Source organism: Cebidichthys violaceus, unplaced genomic scaffold, assembly GCF_023349555.1.
Source record: "Cebidichthys violaceus isolate CVI_PGR_0920_01 unplaced genomic scaffold, fCebVio1.0.p SCAF_13, whole genome shotgun sequence".
NCBI classification, from domain to species: Eukaryota; Metazoa; Chordata; class Actinopteri; order Perciformes; family Stichaeidae; genus Cebidichthys; species Cebidichthys violaceus.
Window position 1 is genome coordinate 8,844,412 of NW_027176296.1, and position 26,068 is coordinate 8,870,479.

Genomic DNA, 26,068 nt, shown 5'->3' on the forward strand with positions numbered 1-26,068 from the left:
TTTTGTTTTTATTAACGGGCATTTGTGATGCATTGAGAGGAAAGGGGAAAATAAATGAATCCTAGTGTCATGTAGGTATGCGTGATCTTATTCGGTTTTTGGAAATGTAAACTTCTGTGGGGATCAACCTTAAGCAAGCTGGATCATTCCTGCGCTCGCTGAATCAACACCTCAACAGGCCCCACACACACACACACACACACACACACACACACACACATGCTGTATTAACTTAAATAGTCCAATTTGCTGAAATTAAAAGTTGATTGGTGAGCAGGTAAAGAACCAAAGAACCCTTTTCAATTATGTTTTGATTTAAAATGCTCATTTACAAAAAAAATTAAGTTTTACCTACACACACACACACACACACACACACACACACACACACACACACACACCCTGAAGCATGCAAACACACAGCTAGCAGCGGCTGTGTGCCTAAACAAACACAATTTCACATTCACATAAATTAAAGGCTCATAAACTTTCTTCAGAGGCCTCCTCTAAATGTAATAATGAACCTCTCTTCCTGGATCCATGTTTTATTCAACATTTGGATATGCTCAATTAGCAGCCCTAATCAACGCTTGTTGTACTCCAGTTGTAGCTGCCACGGGGGCGAGCGATGGAGAGAGAGAGCAGAGGAGATCAAAGGTGGAGGAAGACGGTGATGGGAAGGAAGGAGAGATAGATGTGAAGGGGGCAGGAGGGAAAGCAGCAGATTTAAAAAAAGAAGGTTTTTTGTTGTTAGGGGTCAGATGAAAGAATAAATGCATGTTTTTGGATGGCAGTACTGTTCTTACACACTTTCTACACTGCAGCGTGAACATTAAAGATTTACAATTGTTTATGAAAACATTAATCAGCATCCGACTAATATTTTTTTTCTTTTCTTATTTCTGTTGTATTTCCAAAGACCTTTTAGAGATGACTGCTTGTTACTGATGGTCCAGTGTGTTACAGAAATGTTCACATTACCAGAAAGCCCGTCTGGCTGAGCTATTCAATACTCCCAACTGCCATCAGACTCCTTTGTCACGTAGCTGTGCTTTGTTATCTGTAGATACAAAACTCTTTTTTTAATTCCTTTGTTATGTCTGCAAAATCAAGAAAAAATCGATTTCCCAAGTATAATAAGCATAATAAACAGAAGCAGCATGATTATGATTTATGCTACAGAAAACTCTTTCATGTTTTAATAAATACACAGAGCGTAGAGTGACAGGAGCGGGAGAAGGTAGATTGATACAGCTGATATATCATCTTTTTTAATGTGCTGTTTGTTATTTGCAAACATTGGTATTGTTATTCTCCTTTGTCTGGGCTTAACCATTGTGCTTCATCAGTGTAAAACTAAATATGATGATTTTTTAGAATTACTCTTGTCATAGCATAACATTAAGATGAATTCAATTTACTTTGGTGGATCATTGTTGTTCATTCAAAGCAGCATTAAAAACAATAGCAATTTTTGGCCAATGTATAAAAACAACCATGTGGGAAAACTGAGCCAAGATTAAATACAATTTAGGTATCTATCTATCTATTCGTGACATGTCTACAGCTTGCTAAAAATTCCCTTGAACTTTGATATTAAGAACAAAAACGGAGCTAATGGATCCATTGTGAGGCCTTTGAAGTGGACTTTTCTGCGTGAACTCAGAAAACACAGGTCTCTTCCATGGATCAGATAAACTTAATATTCACCACTACCACCTTCATCAGTAAATGATAGATGAAAAGCTGATCTCCACAGGTTATTATAACAGCATCGCCCCAGTAACACACACACACACATATACACTGATGGCATCAGGCAGGAAATCAATTATTATCAAGACCCCCATGAAATATTGCACAGCTGCATTAACCACTTTATTCTCACTGCAATGAGGGATGAAGGCTTGCACAGGTCAGACAGATGAAAGGCAGCGAAAAGAGCATATGATTTCTGATTGAAGGAGTGAAAGAGAATAAGAAGTGTAGGTGCCTGTGATGGGCAAGGAAGAGAAAAGAGAAAGCACTCTTGTTTTTAGACAGTATATATTGTACATACATAATGGGTGACATGACTAAAACAACAGCGGGTGTTGTTTTCATTAGGCCGTGGCCACCAACTCCCTAATGCGATCACTCTAGTAGCCCACATTCCAACAACTTACGGGCAGGATGGAGACGAATGAATGACACAGAGAGAAACATTCAGAGAAAGTGAGGACCAACGACAGAGGGAAAAGCGAATATGAAGAGAAAAGGGGAGTGGAGACATGTTTCTATCCATCTGTCAAGATAATTTCAACACAATTTTTGAAATGTAGCATATTTGAGATAAATTCTACATGTTTTTAATGATTTGGGTTGTACCAAATACTGTAAATATATTTTCTAAATATAATATTAGCAAAACTGGGCTAGTCTGAGAGGTGTTTATTAGGATTTCACAACTTTTGACATGTTAAGGATAATACCAAACCTGAACTATTTATTCTTATTTCCATTGCTAACCATCTTGATTCAAGTGTTTCGGAGACATGTAAAACGTAATATAATGTGCCCCTATTTCATTATAAATAACTGCTCATAGACTGCAAAAAACTGTGAATCAAAACCCAATAGAGACAGACGGACAGATAAGAAAGAGAGGTAAGAACGTGAAAGAAAAAGAGACGACTAGATTGATGAGAAGAAATGATCAGAAAGTGGAGATGAACCACGAGGTTTAACACACCTTTAACAGAGTAGAGCTTCTGATACTAAACCAATATCCATGGTTTGAAAGCTACACACATTATGGTTAACAACAATAGATTAAAAAATAGTATTTAAGATACATGAGGGGTTTTTGGAGATAGTTGTTGATAGATTATCACGCTACCCCTAGGGCATTCAAAGTGATGAGATTGCATAGCTCAAAATCAAAAATGAATTAAAATTTTGATATCAATTTTTATCTAAATTGCCACTGCTATCAGTAAAGTTCATTTAAAAATGGTAGTTTCACTTTCTCTATTTGAGAGTACACATCTTTGGCTGTGCATATATGGGAAAGATTGAGACTTTAGTATCTAGGAGCATTCTCACAGTTTGTCTGTTTGTTTCCTTAATTATACATGCATTAGCACGTCCTTACAGTGTACATACATGCATTTTGTGCATTGCTTACAGCATGAGAATGTCTCAATGTCAAAGTGCCGAGGGTTGAAGGAAACATCATGGAAACTGAGCTGCATTAGACACACACACAACCCTGTACTTCTGGGGGAGGACCCTCCCATGCTACATCTAGTCTTGCCTTTACACCACAACTGGCCAGAATGACTTCACCTTCACTCCACAAAAATATAATCACCCTGAATGTCTGAAAGTCATTCTTGCTCTCACAAAGACACCCACACACAGATGTATAGCCATTCAGAAATTGTGTGTACATATACATTTAAAGTGCTTTTGATTTCTATCTAACCGAGCAAAGGTTTAGCGAAAGGGAAAATATTACATGCAATCTATATTCTTATAAAGAATGCTGTGTGCACATGTGTCTATTTGAGTGAGTGTGTGTGTGTGTGTGTGTGTGTGTGTGTGTGTTGCAGGTTAGTAATCAAGAATGCTGTGGGCCAGCTGTTTGCGCTGATGAAAATCAATGCCCTTTTTACAGCTTCAATCCCAGCTGTGAGTATGTAGGCTAGATACAGTAATGTGATGCGAGCGTACAGTATGACTTGTGCAGATGAAGCAAGTTTGTGTGTGTATATCTGTGTTTTGGTCACAAAGTGTTCCATAGGTTTCCCATAACGCATGCTAAGCCTTGTGTATGAGCATACACAAGGCCTTTTAAAAGAATAATTTGGTCAAAATATATCTATTATCCAGAAAGGTGACATAAATCTGCGTGAACTTGTTTCTCTTTAATCATGTCTTATTCTGAGATGCTTATGCCTGCTACTTCATGACTACAGAATAAGTATGTGTTGTATGTGTAAACATGTGTGTTTAAGAGTGAGACTGTGGGCTCTATCTTTGTGTGGTACTTGGTAAAGATAGTACTGGTGATAAAGAAGATGACAGGAGCAAATATGATTGGCTACAATTCATCAGCCCCTAACACACCCGCACATGTTACATAATATTATACATAATAACAACCCTATTGTACACTGTGGGTGAACAAAGTGCCTCTAACTATGAAAACACACAAGTGTCCCACCAGCACACTGTGCATGACGCACTTGTCTGACACTCTACACCTTCCTCGACAAAAACAAAGCCCTACTGTATGTGTATGGTTGTGGTTGCCTTTTGCAAGTAGGTTTCATAATGTCTGTTTACAGAGCACAACCTGTTGTGTAGGACACATCTTGAAAAATACACTTTCAAAATCCATAACTGTTTTATGTATTTCATTTAACACCACTGGCCCAGATCTCCCAGTCTGCAGAGTGGGAGTGCTTTTCCCCTATTTCCAGCTCATCAAGCATCAGCCAAGAACACAGACAAGATTGAGGGGAGGAAAAACAGACACAGAAAATACTGTATATATAAATACATGAAGAGATGAAACATTTTACTTTTTTGGTAAATATTCTCCTGCCTGCACTCTGGACCAGATTTTAACAGAATCTTAAATTGTGACGACCCAGGTGACATACTAGAAAGCGTACGGAAACATCTATACGCATACCTCATATTGGATAAAAAATATTGGTCACATATCCCCAGGTTTGACTTTTTTTAGAAGGATTAATTAAAACAGATGCAATTTCTGAAACGTACCTCAAAACTACATTTTCAGAAGTATTATCAGATGGGACTTTAAGCTTTTCAAAATATGTTTCTCCTCAATTTCTTTCTGGTTTCCACCTTTGACATCACAAATTATGTTCTTCTATTTTTTATAATTTTCTCTCTTCACCTCTGTTGTTACAGTCTCCTTTAAAATCTTTTTACAGTATAAGAGTTTGCAGGGTCTTCAGTGTATCCAGTGCTTCATATGCACTTCAAAAGACTTTCTAAGCCATTTTTAAAATGTAATTGTAATCATTTTAAAAACTGAAATAGCTATTGAAGGAAATGTAGCACTATAAAACAAATGACAAGTCCATTCATGTCCATTCAAGTTGAGCAGATACAAAATATGGCAGATTATAATATTTTTATTTTGTATTAATCAAATAGAGTACACACTAAACAAATAGTAGTAAATGAGGACTTTGTCCTGAGAACACTAGATTAACCAATGATCATCTGCAAAACTTAGTTTCCAGAAGTAAAAGCAAATTTACGCAAGAGGAGTTTACTCAACAGTTTCATATGTAGACTGTTAACTTTAAGGTTTTTTAGACTTTTTCCCGCAGTGAGGGACACGAAACCACCAACGTTGAGTTCCAATAAAGCTTAAAGAAAACACTCTCTTTCCTGTATAACTCCATATTTCCTCAGCCCACCACAAGCTTACCTGCAGCGCACTGCTCCTCATCTGCCCCGTTCTCACAGTCCCTCTCTCCATCGCATCGCCATGACAACGAAACGCATTTGCTGGCAGCACCTCCGCAATCAAACTTCTCTGGTGGACAGGTCTGTCGGCCTGTTGTGAGGGGACGGAGGTGAAAAACAGCAAGGGAGAGAGAGAGAGAGAGAGAGAGAGAGAGAGAGAGAGAGAGAGAGAGAGAGAGAGAGAGAGAGAGCATGGCAGGGAAAAGGAAAATGAATAGCAGATGAAAAAGTTAGTGGGGAATGGATGGAAGAGAAGTGGAGCACAGAGGGATAGAGAACAAAGACGGGCAGAGTGAAATGAGAAAAGAAACAAGGAGGAGGCAAGAGATAGAGAGAGAAGGGACAGTCAGTCAATGAAACAGTTTGATAACTTAGTTATCTTGTTGCTCCAATCGATTCTCCCTCAAAGGCCTGCAATTAAACTAGACACACAGTGACAGAGGAACAAAGACGCAGGAACACTGTCAGGCAGACACAAAGCCAGGAAAACACACACACACACACACACACACACACACACACACACACACACACACACACACACACACATACACACAGTACCCAAACCAAAAAGACATGAAACAGACAGACAAGAAAATACACTCAAATCAAGACATGACATGACATGACACACACACACACACACACACACACACACACACACACACACACACACACACACACACACACACACACACACACACACACACAGTGTTTTGTATGTAATCTGTGTATGCCTGGGGTACTTTCTTTAGTTGTAGTTTTTATTTGAATTTTTAGTATTATTTGAATTAAGCTCAAAGCCACATCTTCAACTTACTTGATCTGATTGACTATCCACTTGCCTAAAAGCCAAAGGTTTTCAGATTACAATGATATAAAACTAACAAAATCAGCAAATGCATTAAAGAGCTGGAAACACTGAATGATTGGCATTTTTGCTTGATTAATGATATACACACTGAATCAATTATCAAAATGATTCTAAACAATTGATTGACTAATTGTTCTATGAACACATTGCAAAAATGTAAAATACATTACAATACAGACTGCATCCATGTAGTGCTGTGTTTTCTTTCACACAGCAAACCTTATTTAATCAGAAATGTAATTTTTGAGTGTAGAGAGTAAGTGTGTTACAGTTTGTCAAACATACACACACTGGGTGTGAGTGAGAAAGTGGTCCCTCTTGGTAAAAGCCCATTACAGTAGAAAAGGACATTGTTCCTACATGTGTAGCCCGTGGGGTTGGTACAGGGAGAAAAAACACAGCCGTCCAATACATCAACTTTACACTGAGTCCCTGCAGGAAATCCCTGTCCCTTCTTTCTCTCATACACACACACACACACTCTAACACCATAGGGACTCTATAGCCCCAGATTACATTACAGCGCTGTGTCAAACTCAAGTCTATCAATTATACATATTTGACCACCAGCATGCTTCTTGGCAACCGGTCTGAGTGTTTGTGTGTGTGTGTGTGTTTGTGTGTGTGTTACAGCCACAGATCAATAGTTTCTCTGGGACTTGCCTATTTCAGTCTCATTCTCTATTTATTCATCTCGTATTTCTTTCTTCTTATTTTGAACAGTACTGAGTAAATTGCTGCCATTCAAACGCTGCCCGTCATGGAGGGACGCTGGGGGGTTTCAGCCTTGCTTGTAGCAATTGCCAGGACTTTCTCCAACTGTGCAGTCTACGTTGCCAGGTTCTACACTATTGAAAACGTGGCTGCTTGTATTTGATTTGACTGTGGAAGTGGACAGGTTTGGATTATTGTGGTTCGAATTCCTCTTCTCTCTTGTCTTTTGCTGGTGTTGATCTTTTGGATGACCTGGCCTTTAAAGAATAAAAGCCTCCTGCCAATCCCCTTAAAGCGAGCGAGCACAGTGCGCATACAAAAAATGAACCGTGCGAGTGCTAAAACGATGCAGCTATTCCACTGTGCTGGTGTGAATGTAAATATCAATGGAAGGTGTTTCAATGTGAGGAAGGAGGCTATAGTGAATTGTTTGACATTTGGCTTACTGTTCAATCAATGTGTGTTGTGTTTGCACTGGAGATACTGTACTATATACTATAGACAACACTGGTCTGATGTCTCACATTATTTACCTACTCTGTGCGTTTGTGTTGGACAGCAGAGTCCAAGGGCTACCGTCTTTCTCACTCTAATATGAACCCACACATAAATACCAACCCCCAGGGGTGCCGTCGACTAAGTGTGTGATTGACAGCTGGGCTAAAAGGAGTAATCTGTCTGACTGACCATTTCAGGCCCTGGTAGCCGAGAAGGGCGGAGTCATGGATCACCTGCCAATCAAATGACTGAATACGGACAAAAAAGAACAACAGAAAACTGCATTGACATTGATTATGACAAAATCAATTATATGATTTTCATCTCAAGAGTAATAATGTTCACAAAATTACAAATTACACTTTCAATGTTCTATTATTATTATTATATGTTTAAATAATAATGTGTAACTATTATTGTCTGCTCAGTTGCTCTCTTGCCTTTGATATAATACAACGGCAGCTCTACCCAAATATTCATAATGTCTATAAAACATTTTTTTCTATTTGCTGCCTCAGTCAGACCATTCACAGAGAAGATTGGTAGTTGCTAACAAAGAGATGTGTTTCACTTTGCCTGCAGAAAGAAGAGCAGGCTGTTTTGAATAAACAAAAGTGGTAGTACATGAAGGTAATTAACAGCCAGCGAGTCTGCAGAGACACAGAAAAACCCTGCCAACTAAAGAAAATCCATAACACCTGGATGTCTCGATCACAACTTTGTGAAAAATCACATTAAAACCCCACTGGAAGACAAATTTAACCCCAGAATACAATCAAAATCAAAGAAAAGAACAAATCATCTCAGCATTTTTTTTTTAATCAAGGTTTTTGAGTCCGACTATGCCAATCCAGATGGTAATGGTGTTGATAATGAAGTTTTAGAAAAGATACCTTTCCCAGACTTTTGAAAGTCATTGCTGAGCACAGATTGTCCCTCTCTCTTTGTCCCCCTTTCACTAAATGCTGACAGGTGTATCCAGTGGCAGAGCAGGCACTAAAGAGCATTGATGGACTTATCGAGAGTAAGCTGGGGACACATCTGTGCCTGCAGAGGTATTGCAGACTATGATCATATTCCAGGTCAAGTGCAATATCGACTGACACTCTCTCCGCAGACAACTTTGTGAAGGTTGCATCCCTACAAAGTGTTCAGAGATAGAACAACTTAAAACTTTAAAAAAAGCAGAGGCCTGCTGTAAAGAGCCCAGGGATCAACTTTGGCTTCAGTATCTTGCTCGAAGACACTTGGACATCGAACTGCCAACTTTGTTGACAACCCGCCGAATGAGGTACCGCCGCCCATACATACTCAAAATCTTTGTACAGACACATATAGATTTGTTTCTTGAGAACACAACTGTCCATACACATGTTCATGGCAGGCACACTTACAGGTATACTTAGCCAGAACTACTTATAGATACAATAATTTTCTCAGCTGCCAGTCATAGGCTTATGTTTAACTGAATTCACTATTAATTTGACCTTGTATTGAATTCATATTTCATGGGCTATAAAACCCCTAGGGCAAAGAGGCAAACACTGGGCTGTTAGCATCCCGCTAACTTGCTCGCTGCCAAGGCCTACAGTGAATAACAGCTGAGCAACTGATGTTGGCCCCATGCTCCAGTGGAGCTGCTTAGTGGCAAGCAATGAGAGATGGTGGTTGAACACGGTAGCTCCCAGGTGGGTGTATACATTTGAATGAGTGTGAAACACGGTCAAACCAAGCATGTGCTGTCAGTGAATGCATCCAGGTTATTAGAGATAAAGCAAAAATTAAACAAACACAATTGGTGGCATCAGGTCATACCTTCCCCTCAACTTCAATTTCTGTGACATATACAGGCATATTAGCCAAAATAATTTAGCCCTGTGCCTTCTTATTGGTAACATACGCATATATAATTAATTGTCCCATGGGAAATTTGCCTGTCAGCATTTGCGGCGTTTTTTCTCACTATGACACTGCATTACAAAGTGGCAGGGCATAAGATTGGACACATACATTGTTTTCATGTGATGTTAGTTCTGTTAAATAGAGCAGCATTTAGCTAACTAAAACAGTGAATAATTAAAGGAATCAGGTTTCTCTAATATACATGACATGGCTGCTATGATGAATCAAGATGGAGAGGACGTTGCTGTGAAAAGAAGCTGGGTGATAATGGATGGAAACATCATTACATGAAAAAAGGGAATACTCCAATGCACTGTTACTCTAGTTATGCTTTGTGTTTGTTTTGAATACATTAAAACCCACTAAAGGGATTATCTTCTGCTTTTGATGCAGCACATGACAGTATGCAGTTAGCTAAAAGTTGTAAACTAGTCACTAAACAACCTTAAGATCTCATTCAAACTGCCTGAATAGAAGTTTGCATTGAAATTTGCATTGGCTGCAATTTGAGGATTTAGTCAGCTTATTGATATGAAGCAGGCTGTGCATATGTAAATTACATCTTAAGTGAGATTATATGGTTTTATCGTATTTCGTTTTGAGAAAAACGTTGTCCTTCTTTTTTTAATAGTTTGGAATTTGTGCAGTGAAATTTTAATTGCTGTTCCTGGGGTCAGAAAACTCATTTGGCATATAGGGGACCATGCAGTCTTTTAATTCAAACAAGTCCACAACCAGAAGTGGTACAGACTTGTTATTCTCCTCACATGGCATGCCTAAATGTCCATTATGAGCAGGGTATAGGGGTGGACTGAGCAAGGCGCTGTATGCTAATGAAGTTTTGATTAACTACCTTCTTAATTTCCCTTCACAAGGAGGGTGGGGATCAGAGAGCATTGTAGCGCTGCATCGCGTCCACTCTCTAGCTGCCTGCCTAGCATCAAAGCTAGCCTCCCAGGTGATTGATTCAGACGGCTCGTAGCCCCGCAGGCTAATGCTAAGGTAATTTATTTATCATGAGGTGTGTGAATGAGGCCGGGAGGTAATGAGTCATTCTTAAGTCACTGTCTGCCACAGTGAGACACCACGTCAAAACAAAGGGGCATGGGAGGAGCGTATGTGATAATATGGCACATGTTGAATGGAAGCTTACGGATGATTTACCCTGTACTGGCATTAAGCATTATAGTTGCATGAATTTAAAATGCTTAAAGCTACACTGAATTCCCCTGCACCCCAGGCAGCACAGAGCTGACTGATGAGGTACTATGCTTTAACGTCTTTTTATGCAAACACCCGAGAACCATGTCTCATCACATCGGAGTATTATGAATGCTCGAATACTCTGCACTGCTGTGAATACCAATGGGCTCCACATGTATTCCAAAGTGATATGCATACCATATTGAAGGCCGTTATAGTTTAATACAAAAATTTAATAGCAGACACTTTTTATTTTTACTTTATTTACTATCAATGTGTGAGAATCTCTACAAACTCAACATGTTAATCAGAATTGACCACAAATAATGATTGTAATAACGTATGTACGTAAAAGAGACCGCAAACATGGAACTTGTGTCTGACACCTCATCATTTAAGTCTAACTGACGGAGGGTAGATAACAGCTGATCGTCTGTGTAATAGCATAATTAAACTCAAGTTTCAGCCATGTGTTTGCACTATAAATTAGTGAGTGGCTGTTTGAGAACAGTAAAATGTTATCGCTTGGCTACTCTGCAGTAAAAACAGGGCCAAGGCATCGCTTGAATCAATACACAACTGTGTACTGGCAAGAGTCAGTCTACTTATATAGTGACCATATAATATTTCAGCCATTTAATTTCGGACAATTCAATTTATGCCAGGCAACTAACATTGACATGACACGAACTGCTTCCTGGATTAACTTGGAATCATGAACAATAAATAAGAGAGGGGGAAAAAATAGAGGACGGATATAGATGGTAAAGAAAGAGGGAATAAGGCAGATCAGAAAAAGGAAATAGAGTGAGATGTAAGAGTGGGCGGTGGGGTCATGTATTGGTCACTGAATGGAGAATATCAATGCAGGGAAAAACTGGGACCAAGGCAATTAGAGGAAGCTACTCCAGAGACCTACTCTAAGAGAGAGACGTGCGGTATTGGGTTGGAATCTTGTGACCTCTTGAGGGCCTGCTGTACAAATGCACACACATACACAGGAAATGCTCATCTGGTCACTCATTATTCAGCTCTAAAACACTTTCACCAACTCTACACCAAGTGACACAGATACATAAGCATGTAGATACACACAAACGTAAAATGATGTAGTGCAAATGTGTGCGCTGTAATCCATTTAGACATGTGGACTGGGTCGCATTTTAGTAGTCCCTAATGAATTTGTTGTTTTAATCTCAGTGTCTGCAATTTCATTCAAATAAATGGGATCTGGTAGAAAGTGAAAAGTTGATCTCTTTAAATCATGCAGCATGCAGTATGAATGAAATGCTTTACTTCTAGTGCTGTAACCTTTATAAAGGAGAATAAACCAATGGAGTAGACAAAGGACAGGAGGCAGGGAAGCCCTAAGCTCACAGAGCTCTTATGCATCAATGATTCATACAAGACCAGAGATGTATGGATCAGCCAATTATTCGGCTTGTAAGGACCTTGTAAGTCTAATGCTGGTTTCATCGGTTGCAGTGGGTAATATCGCCACGGTGACGCTCATTAACCTCATGCTAAACAGTGGTCTTATTTTCACATGGCTTGTTAATTTAAGTTTAGGGCCATAATGGCTTGTGTGTATGTGTGTGTGCCCACCACGAATAAACAATGGCGTTTTAGGACCATTAGGTAGCCCGGAGACGGGGGGGGGGGGGGGGGGGGGGGGGGGGGGGGGGTAATATCCAGAGAAAAAGATTTAAGTCTTCAATATCTGAGAAAAAACTTGGGTCAGAAGATTAGAGTGGTAAATCTCACGAATGTATGAGGATATTCTCTGAGATTAGAGTGATAAATTTAAGGAGAAAAAAAATATTCTTTTGTCATGGAACCATGTCGCTTCACTTTGCAATATTGAATCAACTTCATCACACCACAGATGCCGCTGCTTGCCATGTATTATGCCTTTGGTGAATGAACTAATCAAATTATACTTTGCAATCAGATTTAGCCACAAGAAAATACTTTAGCCCAGAATCACCACGTCATCATACGCATCCAGACGTGAATGAGGTGATAGCTTTTGTGAATCAGGAACTGCAACGCAATAGAGACGGAAGAATATCGCCATGCACCGATGGCATCTGTGGAGTGATGAGTGTGATCCACAGAATACACACATCATTTCTTTCCCTGACCTTTAACAGCTGATTTTACTGATGCTACAGTTGGTCAGGCAATACAGAACTGTTTGGAGAGCATTTGGCGAGGAATGCTTTATCCAGCATCTACTCACTTCATGGTCAAACTTACTTGAATAAGTGTGTGTATGTATGTGTTTGTGTGTAAGTGTATGTACTGCACAGTAGGCATTACTGTATGCATGAGTCCATGTAGGGATTGGTTTGCATGTATATGTACTGTAAGTGTGAGGATGGTTACATACATTTTTGTATGCATGACTGAGCGTGTGTTTGGTTGTTTGTAAGCATGTGTGCATAATATATGTGTGAATGCATGAGTGTGTGTGTTTTGCATATCCTCACATCGCACACTGAGAATTGGAGCATGATGTTTCATGGCCATGTAAAATGACAAAGGCTATGGAATGGGAGGGAGTTAAAAAGACGAGAGTGGTTGACATTTTTTCAGACTTTGGCTAACAGGATAACTTGATGTCATTTTAATTTAGTTTGCACCATAACTTCATTAAGATGTAAAATGTGTGAGGATAACTTGGCTGCTAATTTACTACACTACCAAAATTAGTTTTAAATATATAGGAAGATCTCCAAAGATAATGTTGGGTATGATATTATGTCCTTTTTCACACTTTTCTGTGTACTGTCTTGACTCTTAACTTTGGTTCAGTTGGACGACCCCTTAGCACTGAATGTAAATGAGCAGTTTGGACTTGGAGGCTAAGGCTGTAGCACCAACTCCACCCCCCCTCGTCCTTCAGATGTGAAATCCAATTTACAGAAAGGGCGTATGTGGTTAATATCAGATTACATTTTAAATGAAGGTTAGTGTTGATTAGTGGCTTTCATTGGAACACTGATCTCCTATTACTGCAGCCCCGATGTAGTGAGAGGGGGAGTATGCTGGAGAGAGAAGGATCAAAGTCAAGAGAAAGGAGAGAAAAAAATGATCAGAAAGAGCAAGTGCAGGGATAAAAGAAAGCAGTGGAAAGGCAACAAAACAAGAGGAGATGAAAATAAAAGCCATGTAGCATTACAAAACAGGGAGCGTAAGAGAGTAAGTCTAAAGTTTAAAGAGGATTCTCATAGTAGACAGAAATGATGCCGCCATTAAAGTATTGCACAGACTTTATGCAAATTCAGAAAATTTGAAAAGTAAAAGGTGAATCACAGTAAATGAATGAATTTGGTTTCTTCTGATTAATGAGTACCTTGTGGGGGTTTGAAAAGCTGCTGTGGGAATAGACAAGCAACATGGGCCGACACTGACGACGACATACATCCATGGCGACGAAGTTCTGTTCATTCTTCACTTTTGGGCTTTCTGCTTGGAGGCATGCAACAGTGAGCGGAAACATTACACGAAAGCCTTCTTTACAAATAGAACAAGCAGGAGCAGTTACCATAACGTAAAGGTCATATAAAAAAAAAAACATCTTCCTGTATCCTCTCATATCTGATACACCAACTTTTCCATCACATTCAAGTGGGAAAGATTGTTTTTGTGATATTGCCACTATTTTGTGTACCTATAGAGTAAGTTTATGTAACTGAGATTTCTTATTATGGGGGTCTGATTCAGACGCTGCTGCAAAGTGAAAGTGAAACTGGAGTCAGTCTCTCTCTCTCTCTCTCTCTCTCTCTCTCTCTCTCTCTCTCTCTGCTGTGTGAAGGGGAAGAAGGGGCCTGTTAAATGTGGAACCATTAGCACAGTCTAGACTGTGGGTCTGTCAGTGCCGTGGGGGGAAGAAATACAGCGGGACACCAGCGCACTCATAGGAAATTGCCACTTTCTTCCAACAGGCCTCTCTTAATGGTTGTTTAGTAGACGACACATTGGGCATTAAAAATACCGCCAGTGGCTAGTGCCACATCTCAACTAACGATTGCAGAAAAGGGAGGCAGACAAAAAGCTGGAGAGGGAGGAGGAGAGTTTGGGATGCACAGAGCGTGGGGCTGAACCTGAGAGCAAACTCTGAGCTTATTTCCTCTGTGGTCATTTATTCAAAGGCTGGGTCAGGCCACAAAGGCAGGGGTGTGAAATTTAAAACAGGCAGCCAAATTATTTGGAGAGCATAGTCTCTGACTTTTCTAATTTTACAAGACAACTACTGGCTGTATAAAGTTGCAATATAAAGTTAAATTATACGCTTTAGCGAGTTTAGTGGCCTCAAAAACACCAGAATTTTGATTAATTCTGGCAAACCAATTTCCAGATAGAAAATACATGTTTGAAAACAACAACTCTTTAGTCCGTTTGTATGCCTCTATGTGCTAAGGCAAACAAAATTAACTTTTATGCTCATGCAAATTGTACTATACAGTTGATTTATACACAGTATAACAGTATATTTTACCATGCAGCCATTTATCTCTCAACACCTGTTAAATTATGTTGGACCAGCATTAAGGTTACCGGCAATGCATGTGCATCTGTCATGACCATTTCTCTTCTACTCTGTCCTCTTCTGCTATGATTTATCTCTCTATTGTGCATTCTGACCTCTACCATCATTGAAGCCCTGCTATAGGCCTCACGGCAGAGATTTTGCTCCATCGAACTTTGGTTTAATTAATAAAATAAAACAATGGCTGCATTCCAGTGCCAGGACCAGAGTAGTGTGCATACTGGGACACATAAATGGAGCAGATTTGACTATGAAATGCCAAATTTCTTCTGTGACAAAGGTCTAATTTGTTCCCCCATGACTGTATCTGTTCTTATGACCATCTGCTGCCTTTATACTGCTTTCTTCCTGCCTCAGTCTAAAGGACTGGATCGGTTTGCCTGTCTGACTCATTCCTTGTTTTTAACCTGCCGTTTGACCCAATACTATTTTTTATCACCTGTTCTGTCTCCCGAGTCTGTTTTTGGACACCACATATGTAATCCGCTGATTCAATTTAGGGTGGGAGTTCGGGAGGAAAATAAAACTGAAATAAAAAGAGGCTGCATTTTTTTTTTTTTGCCTGACGAAATGTATAAGGACAAAAAGGGTGATGAAAACATAATTATTGTTACACATACACATATATAATTATTGTTACACATATATACAAACACGTCCAAAACACTAGCAAAGGCAATCCCATCAGACAGTTCCAGCTCCACAAGACGCCCTCCGAGAGCAAAAACATATTGACCACCAATCAATCACGACCAGCCAAGAGCAAGGGTCACTAATTGAACGGAAGAATGGAATTGACGGAAAAAAAATCAAATGGTGGCTGTTGCTGCGTAGGTGTTTTTTACTGTTTGATTGCCATGTCCAGCGTACACTAGGATGCACGTTTGCTGTAAACAGCTGTTTCAACCCCACACTACCACAACACAGGCGTCAACACAAATGTTCTCTAATATCAGAACTGGTTCATTACATGTAGTGTACCACTGAAACTATGAGACTTTCTCTGTGTAGCTTATGGAAGTTATATTGATAATCACCACTTACGGCTCTAATAAATAACCGTTTTCTCATATGTTGAGTGTTTCTCACAGGACTTCTTGGGTTTAGCTTTCTCTGTGTCGTTATTGCAGAATGGCTTTCATAAGCCAGATAAAATGCAATGTGTCTTTTGTTGTCTAGGGTACTTCCTGTTGTGTTTTGATTAGGTGGCTATTCTCTACCTTCCTTTAGGGATCAATACCCTTTAACTTATTACTGATATAAATCAAGTTAAAGACATTTTTTCCTCACTGAGATGCCACAATATGGCAAGATAAGCAGAACAATGCACATGAGGGTCTGAGATGATGGACTTACAATATGAGATGGAGGGAGGGAGGGAGTGGGGAGAAAGAGACTTTAATGTGTTTTTCCCCCAGCAACTTTTAAGGTGACATTAAAGTCATTCTCAGTATTGTATATTCAATTATTTATGAGCTACATTTGACAATGAAACACAAACTACTCATCACAACTACTAAGAACTGAGTCCTCACCAGACATTTTCGTTTCCAGAAGCATTGGTTGTTCATTAAAATGCTCAATACTAATTATATTTACATTTTCCTACCCAGCAACCTCCTTTTTAGTGTAACATAAAACTTAATAGGAAGTTGTAATGTTGATGTACTGCCACAAAAGGTATTAGGGACGAGGGTGAGTGAATGGTTGGAGGTACAAAGCTTGGGACTTTTTATGTCAGAGACTGCAGTTCGCATCCTGTCTTCTACTACTTTTCCTGGAGATTTAAACCATATCCCACAGTGTTCACATTGTCAAGAATAAACCTTTATGCTAAACATTCACACATACTGAGAATTCTCACTGGCTACTGAGGTCACATGTCAACACTTCCATTTCCATGACAATTGCGCAAACTCCATTTTCTAATGAAGACCATGAGATATAGTGGAAGGATCTGCAAAGTGGACCTTTGTTTTTTTGATTGTTTTGTCAAACTTATAGGGCTGCAATATATCCTGAAAACAGATGGACGGTATTGCTGTCCGTTACGCTCGTTTTTAAATTTAAAATTGTAATCGTGCATTAGCCTCTGCACTCTTCTCTGCTGTATCGTTAGTCTCTGCCTCCAACTCTTGTTATAATCTTTCATTTCCTGCAATTCATAAACTGACACAAAGTGTAGCAATAGCTGGCTTAATGCCTCCACGGAGACGTACACAGACTCTATTAACCAATGACCAAATTCCTTGCCGACTCTTTTTTATAATCGATTAGTTGTTGCAGTCCTAAACTTAACCAAGTAGTTTAAATTAATTCGCTACAGTTTGCACCTCAGTAGTGCTTCAATTGCTATAGAGAAAATAAATGGAAGAAGTAAGTAGTGATTTGATATGGGCTTTATAAGTCAAGGCTACACAAAGTGGGAGAGAAGTCATGCTGGGATGAGAGGCTCTGCTTCAACAGTTTGTGTCTTTTGAGGAAAGAAAAGTTTTAATGTCGAAAATGACAGAGCCAAACTTTATCCACAGAACATAAATGCCCTGCATCCTGTATAGGTGGTCTCTATGTTTATCGTTGTGTTATTGAGTAGCTGAACAGACGATACGGTCTCTCAAATTGAAGCATGACAAGTTATCACAGCCTTCACAGTTAAGTGTGTGATTTAAACCTGAAGTGTACTATAATACACAACATGAAAAATATGTGAAAATTTGGAAGTACATGCAGTCAGAGTAATGCACGGCCAGTAAAAGTAACTCAGAGCCTTGAGTTAGGCGTCAGTCACACAAAGCCTGCTGCCTTGATTAAGCATGGTTCTCTGTGGTTGAGCCAGTAAACTCACTACCAGAGCTGACAATCAAAAGGAAAAACTTTTTGAACTTGAACATTGAAACTGATGGAAAATGAGCACTGCAAGTGGAGAACCTGTTATGCATCATTTGATCATTTTGACAGTTTGAATCACACCAAAGTATCTAACTAATAAAAAGAAAGTGAAAGTGAATGACTGAAACTGAGGAAGGTCGGTATGTGTGTTTGCGTTTGTGCAGCTGTGCTTGTGTGTATATCGTGGCCAGTGAGTGAAATTCAGCTCAGGGCAATAGAGGCTTTCCATTACAAGATCATGTGGCAAGAGACTAGAGACAAATTAGACTACTCTGAAGTAGAAAATCAGAGTGACCTTGGATTGCACACTCAAACACTTCAGTCGCGGACACACACACACACACACACACACACACACACACACAACTATATCGAATTGAGTCGCTTTCTGTTCCTGAATGTTTGTGTGCATATGTCTGATTGTGTTTGTATTACTACATGTGTCTTTTTTTAAGGCGAGGTCACTGACTGAAAAAGAGAATTGAATGAGAGGGACAGGTAGACAGAGACACAGAACGAGACATAGAGAGAGAGAGAGTGAGAGAGAGCGAGAGAGAGAGAGAGAGAGAGAGAGAGACAGACAGACAGAGGGGGTGGGGGGCACCTGGGAAATTACGCTTGCTGCCGCCGCTGCCTCAAGCATGAAATTGAAGCCGTCCGACAATCTAACTCACTGGATCCTTCCCGTTCATATTCCAAAATAATTAACTAGCCCAACCTCCATGCCATAATACGCTAACCTGCCTGTTGTCTCAGCACACAGAGACAAGGTAAAACACACCTCAGTACACAGGAGCAGGTGGAAGTGATGACAGCAGGAAAAGAGAGACATGCAGGGGGAGGGGGGTACAAGTTTCAACTTCAGTTGTCACCAAGGGACACTTACACTGATAACTTGGGTCAGCGCTGGATAAAATGTATTTGATTAAATGAATCAATTTTACACAATTTAAATATAAATGTAGAAATCTATTATTCATATTTAACATGTGCAATGGGTCATCTGGGCATAAAAACGGCTCATCACTAACAAATACATGCATAATGTGCATTTTTAATGCACTTAAAAATGTTGTTGCCAAAACGGTATTCTTCAAAATAAATTGAACAGCTAACTTCAATATAAAGTCTACTCTACAGCAACAGTAACGGCTTTGTGACAATACGTACATGTTTGGACAGGAACACATAATCTTTCTCACGCCATATCAGTTTAACATATTAGCAATGTTAACATTTGTTAAACAGCACTAAACACAAAGTACTGTTGAGATAGTCACTGGATAAGGGAAACATTTGAGCTGCTGGTAGCGCTAAATGAAGGGTCACCACGGTCAGTAGGCATTACTCTCTAGGAACCACGGATATCTGTACAACGTATGGAAATCCATCCAATATTTAGCTTATAAAATATTTAAACTAAAGTGGTGGACTAACATTGCTATCCCTAGAGCCTTGCCACTGTAGCATGAAAAATAGTGGTAATATACCACACTGAATTTCACAGCAGGTATTGAAACAAGACTAAGAGGCACAGCATACAACAGTAACCAGTTATGAGAGTGTTGAGTCACAGTATGTAGTCATAGAGCGATCAATGTCATCAGCAAAATCCTCTCCAACATCCTGCAGTCATGATTGAAAAAAACACCATTGGCTTTTTCCTCCCTAGAAGCCAATGGTGGTTTTTTTTATACACATTTAGGAGCGTAGTTGCAATACCTGTTTGACTAAGCAGTGCCAAGGATAGTAACAGTTGTCTGCTCAATATTGTCGCTACAGATTTCTCCTCAGTGGGGCTTTAATTACCATATGAAAAATAAACTGAGGGGGTCAGTAGCGATTTGATAGGAGCTCTTTAAATCAAGGCTACCCAAACTGGGAGAGAAGTCATGCTGTGATGAGAGACTCTGGTTTGAGAGTTTGTGTCTTTAAATGAATGGGTTTCATCAGACGGAATGAAAGAAGTAGCAAAGTGTGAACTCATCGCAGTTTTAATGCCCAGTGGTGCTGGGTAAGTTGGTGAAAACATCTAATCAGATAATCAGTAAGAACGCCTAACACATCAGCTTTTACTAATGCGTAATGCTATATTTACAACATTTACTGACTCATTTTGCTTAGTCTTCTACTAATAGAGTAATCAAGTGCAAAGGTGTTAAGATCAGGGCCCTGCACAGATAAAGAACAAAGTTTAGTTTGTTTCACTGAAATAAATGCAGGTCTTCATATCAAAGAACCAAATATTATTTTTCTTTCTTTTCTTCTTTTGAATAAATGAAAATATGACTGCTTTCATTTCATAATAGCTGACCCAAAGGGAATAGAAAGACTGTTGTTTTCTCAGCGTTATCTCAAAATGCTCTACCGTGTGTGACTTGAGATTACTCGACTTCCAAAGTCACCAGAATTCTCATTTGTGTTTGTCTTTCTTCCACTCATTATGTTTCACAATGAGTTTGGAGGCTTTTCAGTACAGCCTTTGTCAGCATGCCTCCGAGTATGAAACATGCCTGAGTAGACTTGGAACGATTAGATTTCTTATGTTGATGATACAAGACTTTAATGTTATGAATATAGAACATCCTCCAAATAGCACAAAGCTTAAGCACTCTCCAACAGTTTTAACTCTGCATCCAACATTTTTAAGCATGAAAATTGGACTGGTGGGGAGTGTGGTCCAATATGTAGTTATGAGTGTCTCGATGTTGCAATTCAATAACCCACAGAGACACTTGGGTGGCGAAAAGAGCTCTTTTTAATCCCTGGAGTGTAGATATGCAGCAGCAGAGCCGAAAGAGTGCACGCATAGCGATGGAGTTTACAACACTTCAGAGACGCAGCTCCTCTAATCAGCACTGATTGTTGAACTGCAGGATCTCGCTGATGCCACTCAGAGCAAATGGATGCTGACTTTGTAATGTCTAGACCCAGAATATCAGAGCTTTGATGTCTGGCACATGGATTATGAACTGGTCGCCCACATTATGTAAATTAAAATGTGAAAATATACAAATAACCCAACGGCATCCTATGATGGGTACTTTTTTCCCCCAGAAACGGTTAATTCTGTATAATTCATGAGCATTTAGTTATCAGCTATTATGGATTAATAGCAAGCACCCTTAAAATGAACCATTCAGTGGTGAAACAACAATAAAGGTGCTCAAGACAAGTTTTGATGAATGTTCCTTTACTTCCTAACTTTTCAGGTGTGTATGAGAATAGATTTTAATCGGACCCATTATCATCATGATGTTTATTGTTCAAGAGATTAAAACCAGGGAAAATCAAAACTGGTGCTAAACCTCAAATAAAATAAAATGTTTGTCTCACCGTGAATATAAACTATTAACCTGATGATAGTGTTGCCTCTGTGTGTTGCTGTTTTTAGGACATTTGACTCTAAATATTAAACATTATCTTAACTAGTTCCTGCACTTAAAAAAAGTTACTTTTACAACATATCCAAGTTTTCATTAAAGTGACAGGTTCATTGAACTTTTTGAGACTGTTTGGAAAACAATAAATCAATTGAACTACACCCAGTCCAAATATTTTGGCTGTTTATTTGTTGTTTTCTTGTATATTTAAATGAATAACTGTCACTTATTCAGTAATCTAGTGACTTTATGGTACATCTATTATTACTAATGATGCTAAGGGGGGATGTCTGCACTTAAGATCGGTGCAGAATATTGTGTGCAGACACGCACACTCTTCTGTGCGTCACCTGATTGAACATTTTCTCCAGAATCCCCTCTCGGCCCAGAATCATTTTCAGATGTGTAATTACAGACACCTCCCAGGGAGCATGTTTGTGTGTGTGTGTGTGTGTGTGTGTGTGCGTGTAAGGCAGGGGGAGGTCCAGAGGCATCATCGGAGGTCCATAGTTAATCAGCAGTCGACCAGAGGTCCTGGGGATCAGCCCATCGATTCCCTCCCAGGGAAATCAATTGAAACAAAGGCATTGCTTAAACTGAACTGAGATCAGAAAATGGAGGACATACAGTGGGGAAGATCAAGAGGACAAAGAAGAGGATGTGATACGAGATGGTAGGCTCGCAGAGAGAGGTTCAGAGGCTGGTAGGGGAAGAAACAGACAGATCGGTGCAATATTAACAAGGAAAAAGATGCAGAGACAAAAAGGAAGGAAAAAAGAAGGCTGATAAGACAAGGTGGTGGTGACAGCTAGGGTTGACATGATGATATAGAGATGAATAACAAAGAAAAATCCAGAATAAACAGACAAATGCATGATGCTTCTATACAAGGAATTAGGAGTCATTGAATGGTAAAGCATCAATAGGAGATTATGGCTGACGCGTTAAACAATGCTCTCCATCACTATCATTAAAACACAGGAGGGAATATATTTTGGCAGAGACTTGTAAAAGGTATGCCAAGGCCAAATTCATTTTCATTTAATCTGTCATCAATCAACAATGACGTGGCAGAAAATTGTCAGTATTCTTTTTCACAATTTAGACGGATAGCTGTCTCTTTATTATCTACTTATCATGGCAAAATTACAAGATTGTTGCATCTAATGTATAAAGCAACTTGATTCAAAAAGGTTTTTTTTAAATGTTTTTTAAGAATATTACCAACCCTGCCCTTAATGTTTTTGCATATTGCTCAATTCTAAAGATATGTTAAATGTCTAACCTACTGCATATCCACTATACTGTTTTATGATGAAAGGATACACATTAACAAGCACACACACACATTCTTCTGCATGACAACAAACACACACACACAGCTGTGAGGATCAATGTGGCTGAGAAAGTTAGAGAACTCACAGCGTCCGACCTTGATTGGACATAATGAGACTTAACCACAAGTCCACTAATCTGATGAAATGCCTTACACATTCACCTTGTGATGAATACTAAATACAAGCATCGACCCAATCTTTATACACACACTTATGCAGGCACACACACTTATTCCAGTTATAGGCGTGTGTGCGTGCACACACACACACACACACACACACACACACACACACACACACACACACACACACGTCATTGGCCTATCCCAATCAGACTTATTACTTTGAGAATCTTCAAAGGGCTCTTTGATCACCTATTTAAAAATCATCTTCATAAAAATTGCAAATAGGAGCTGGCCTGTAGATACAGCCATATGGAAAGTTTTGTGATTATAGACAGAAGTGGAAAGACTGACCTCTAGCAGTTCTGCTCTGTTCTGTGACTTAACTTTGGAAGAAACACTGGTTATGTGGGATATTCATACGTGAACCCCTGTGAAATTCAGAGTATGTCTGGATTCTACTCCTCTTGCCTCAGGCAGGAGTTCACCGGTTTGAACTGCTGTTGAACAACTTGCTCATGATGTTTACAAAGCACCATACAACTCTTCTGATTCCCAATTAGAGGACTTCCAAACTCTGCCAAACTGGTCAACCCCACTAGAGCACTGTTTTGGTGTTGGGATAGGTACAGGTTATAAGATGAAATATAAACCGACGGCAGTGTTCAGCTCTTGATACTGCTTTCAGGCAGTTATACAACTCCGGAAAGTTACCATGGCATCGGAATTATCAAGGTAGGTGCTATAAGGTATTTAACCTGGACTGCTTCACCGGAAAATCCTGATCTTTTCTTCTTCCCCCAATGGCGCCCAGGCTGTGCCAACACAGTTGTCTGGATGAGAAGCATCCGTTTTGTTTTGTCGATCTGAACATGAAAAGCTCAGTCCTAGAAATGTGGGCTGCTTTAGAAAGGCTGCAGGACAATGCATTGACTTATAAAAAAGACAAAGCAACTGTAGAACAGCTTGATGATGGATCTCCTTTACCAAATAGTATGTTATATCCAGCAGTTTGAACATTCAGGGCACAGTTTCTCCCAAAATACATCAATTTATCTCACTCAACTTTCCTGAGTCATTGACTCCCTTTTTCAAAAGCCACTGAAGACTCCAAGACTCCACTTTCCTTGAGTTGTTTTGGTATCTTATGAAAACCCTTCCTTATCTGAATCTGAAACTAAAATAAAAAAGTTCAAAAGTTCATAAACTTGCAGAGCTATAGCTCCTGAAATGCCTCGTGTCAGAATAGTAAATTAACCTCTATGGTCACATCACAGCCATTTAAATGTCCAGTATCTGTCCTTTAATGCTGTCTTTTTAGATTTCATCCTTTAAAAGGAACAGTATTTAACATGTATTGGGGTATATTGGCAGATATTTAATATAATATACAAAACTATGTTTTAATCAGTGTATAATCACCCAAAACTAAGAATCGTTGTTTTCCCGAGCTTAGAAAAAGCCATTTATATCTTACTAGGGTGCGGGTCGTCTTGCACGGAGTCCACCATCTTGCACCGCCATGTTTCTACAGCAGCCCAGAACGGACACATGGCTCTAACGAGAGCCTTTCACGTTTGACGTTATCTGGAGGTAGTGATGAGTTCCAAAACCCGGTATTAAATTGGCCCCGGTGCTAAATAATAGATCGTAGTATTGGTAAGCCCTGATGTTAGTGGTGCTTTTTAATGTTTTGAATTAATTTATTATCACTCTGCAGCACGCATTTGTTCTGCTCTCTCTGTCGGGCTGAGCTCCTCCAACTACACACAAATAGACACAAACTATGTGTCTTCGCAAGCACGAAGCGTGAGCAGATATGCCGTTGTGGTGAAGTGAACCAGGTGAAGTGAAAGATACGGCAACTACGCCTATTGTTACTGTACGTGCAATACAATATTTGCGAGTAAAAAGCCAATACTGTATCAATACATCTGTGAACAAGCAAAACAAAAGTGGTATAACAGTAATGTAACAACTATTTGCAATGTGATTTGCAAATAGTTGTTTTTCTTTATCCAATAAAAAATAACCAAGACACAGACTCTTTGTAGTTTTGACACAGTCTTTGTAGTTTTCCACTGATGATCCACCCAACAAACAAAAAAAACTGAATGCAATTTTCTGAGACAATGTGCAAGAAAGAGAAGGTTGACACAGAGGCTGGAGCGCAGCAAAATGTGACACACTGAGACCGAGAATCGTTGGAAGTGTTTAATGCTGACAGAAACGTGTGTGTGCATGTGTGTGTGTCGAGGTCAACTAGAATAAACACAAATTACATGACTGCAAAAGGGACAGGACTAGTTACATCATGATGGTGTGGCATGTTTTGGAAAATTCATGTATTTCAATTATTTTTTCAAGCATGAATGAGCTCACACTCACACACACACACACACACACACACACACACACACACACACACACACACACACACACACACACACTTACACTTGTAGCTGGTAGCACATTTGAGACTTTGACTGAGTCAAATGTGTGTGTGTTTCCTGACCTCCCATTGTGTGTTCATGGCCTTCTCTCCGCCAGTGTTTGCATGCTTGCTTTTGCAGCACTGTTTGTCTGTGGTTGTGTTTGTGTGGCTACTTACTGCAGATTGCATCAGCCTCGTCTGAACCGTCTGCACACTCCGGTTCTCCATCACAGCGCCACCTGGCAGGGACACACTGTCCATTCTTACAGGCAAAGTCTGTGGTGGCACATGTCTTCTTTGCTGTGGAGACAAAAGGTAACACACAACATTACTCTATGACCCAAAGTAAGGTAAAGCAGTAAAGCTACTCTCTACAGGTCGTTAATATGTGTAGTGAATCAACTCATTCCCCGGTATTAACACAGTGACTGTTATATTACATATTAAATGGCACAAAATTCTCGGGAGCACATAAAATGATGTCCGAGTCACCTTCACAAAATGAACACACTGACTGACAAATGATTAAAAACTTAAGTAAGTACGCAAGTAAGCAAGTCTGTAAGTAAGTAAGTAAACATGTCAAACGTTTGATAATCCACTTAACAAGGAGAAAGGGTACGCAGTTAAAATGTAACTTAAAGAGTAGGTCCAGAGCACCAAC

General features: G+C 39.5%; 1 protein-coding gene across 6 annotated transcripts in view; it reads right to left on the reverse strand.

The window, feature by feature from the left end:
• The window catches only part of lrp8 (low density lipoprotein receptor-related protein 8, apolipoprotein e receptor), a 165,792-nt gene that overhangs the window by 56,837 nt on the left and 82,887 nt on the right, over positions 1–26,068 (reverse strand). For all 6 annotated transcript variants that reach the window (XM_068707665.1, XM_068707662.1, XM_068707666.1 and 3 more), the window contains exons 3-4: positions 25,582–25,704; positions 5,456–5,584 (exon numbers count right to left, since the gene is read on the reverse strand). In XM_068707665.1, coding sequence (XP_068563766.1) covers positions 5,456–5,584; positions 25,582–25,704 — 252 coding nt within the window. The remainder of the gene's footprint in view (positions 1–5,455; positions 5,585–25,581; positions 25,705–26,068) is intronic.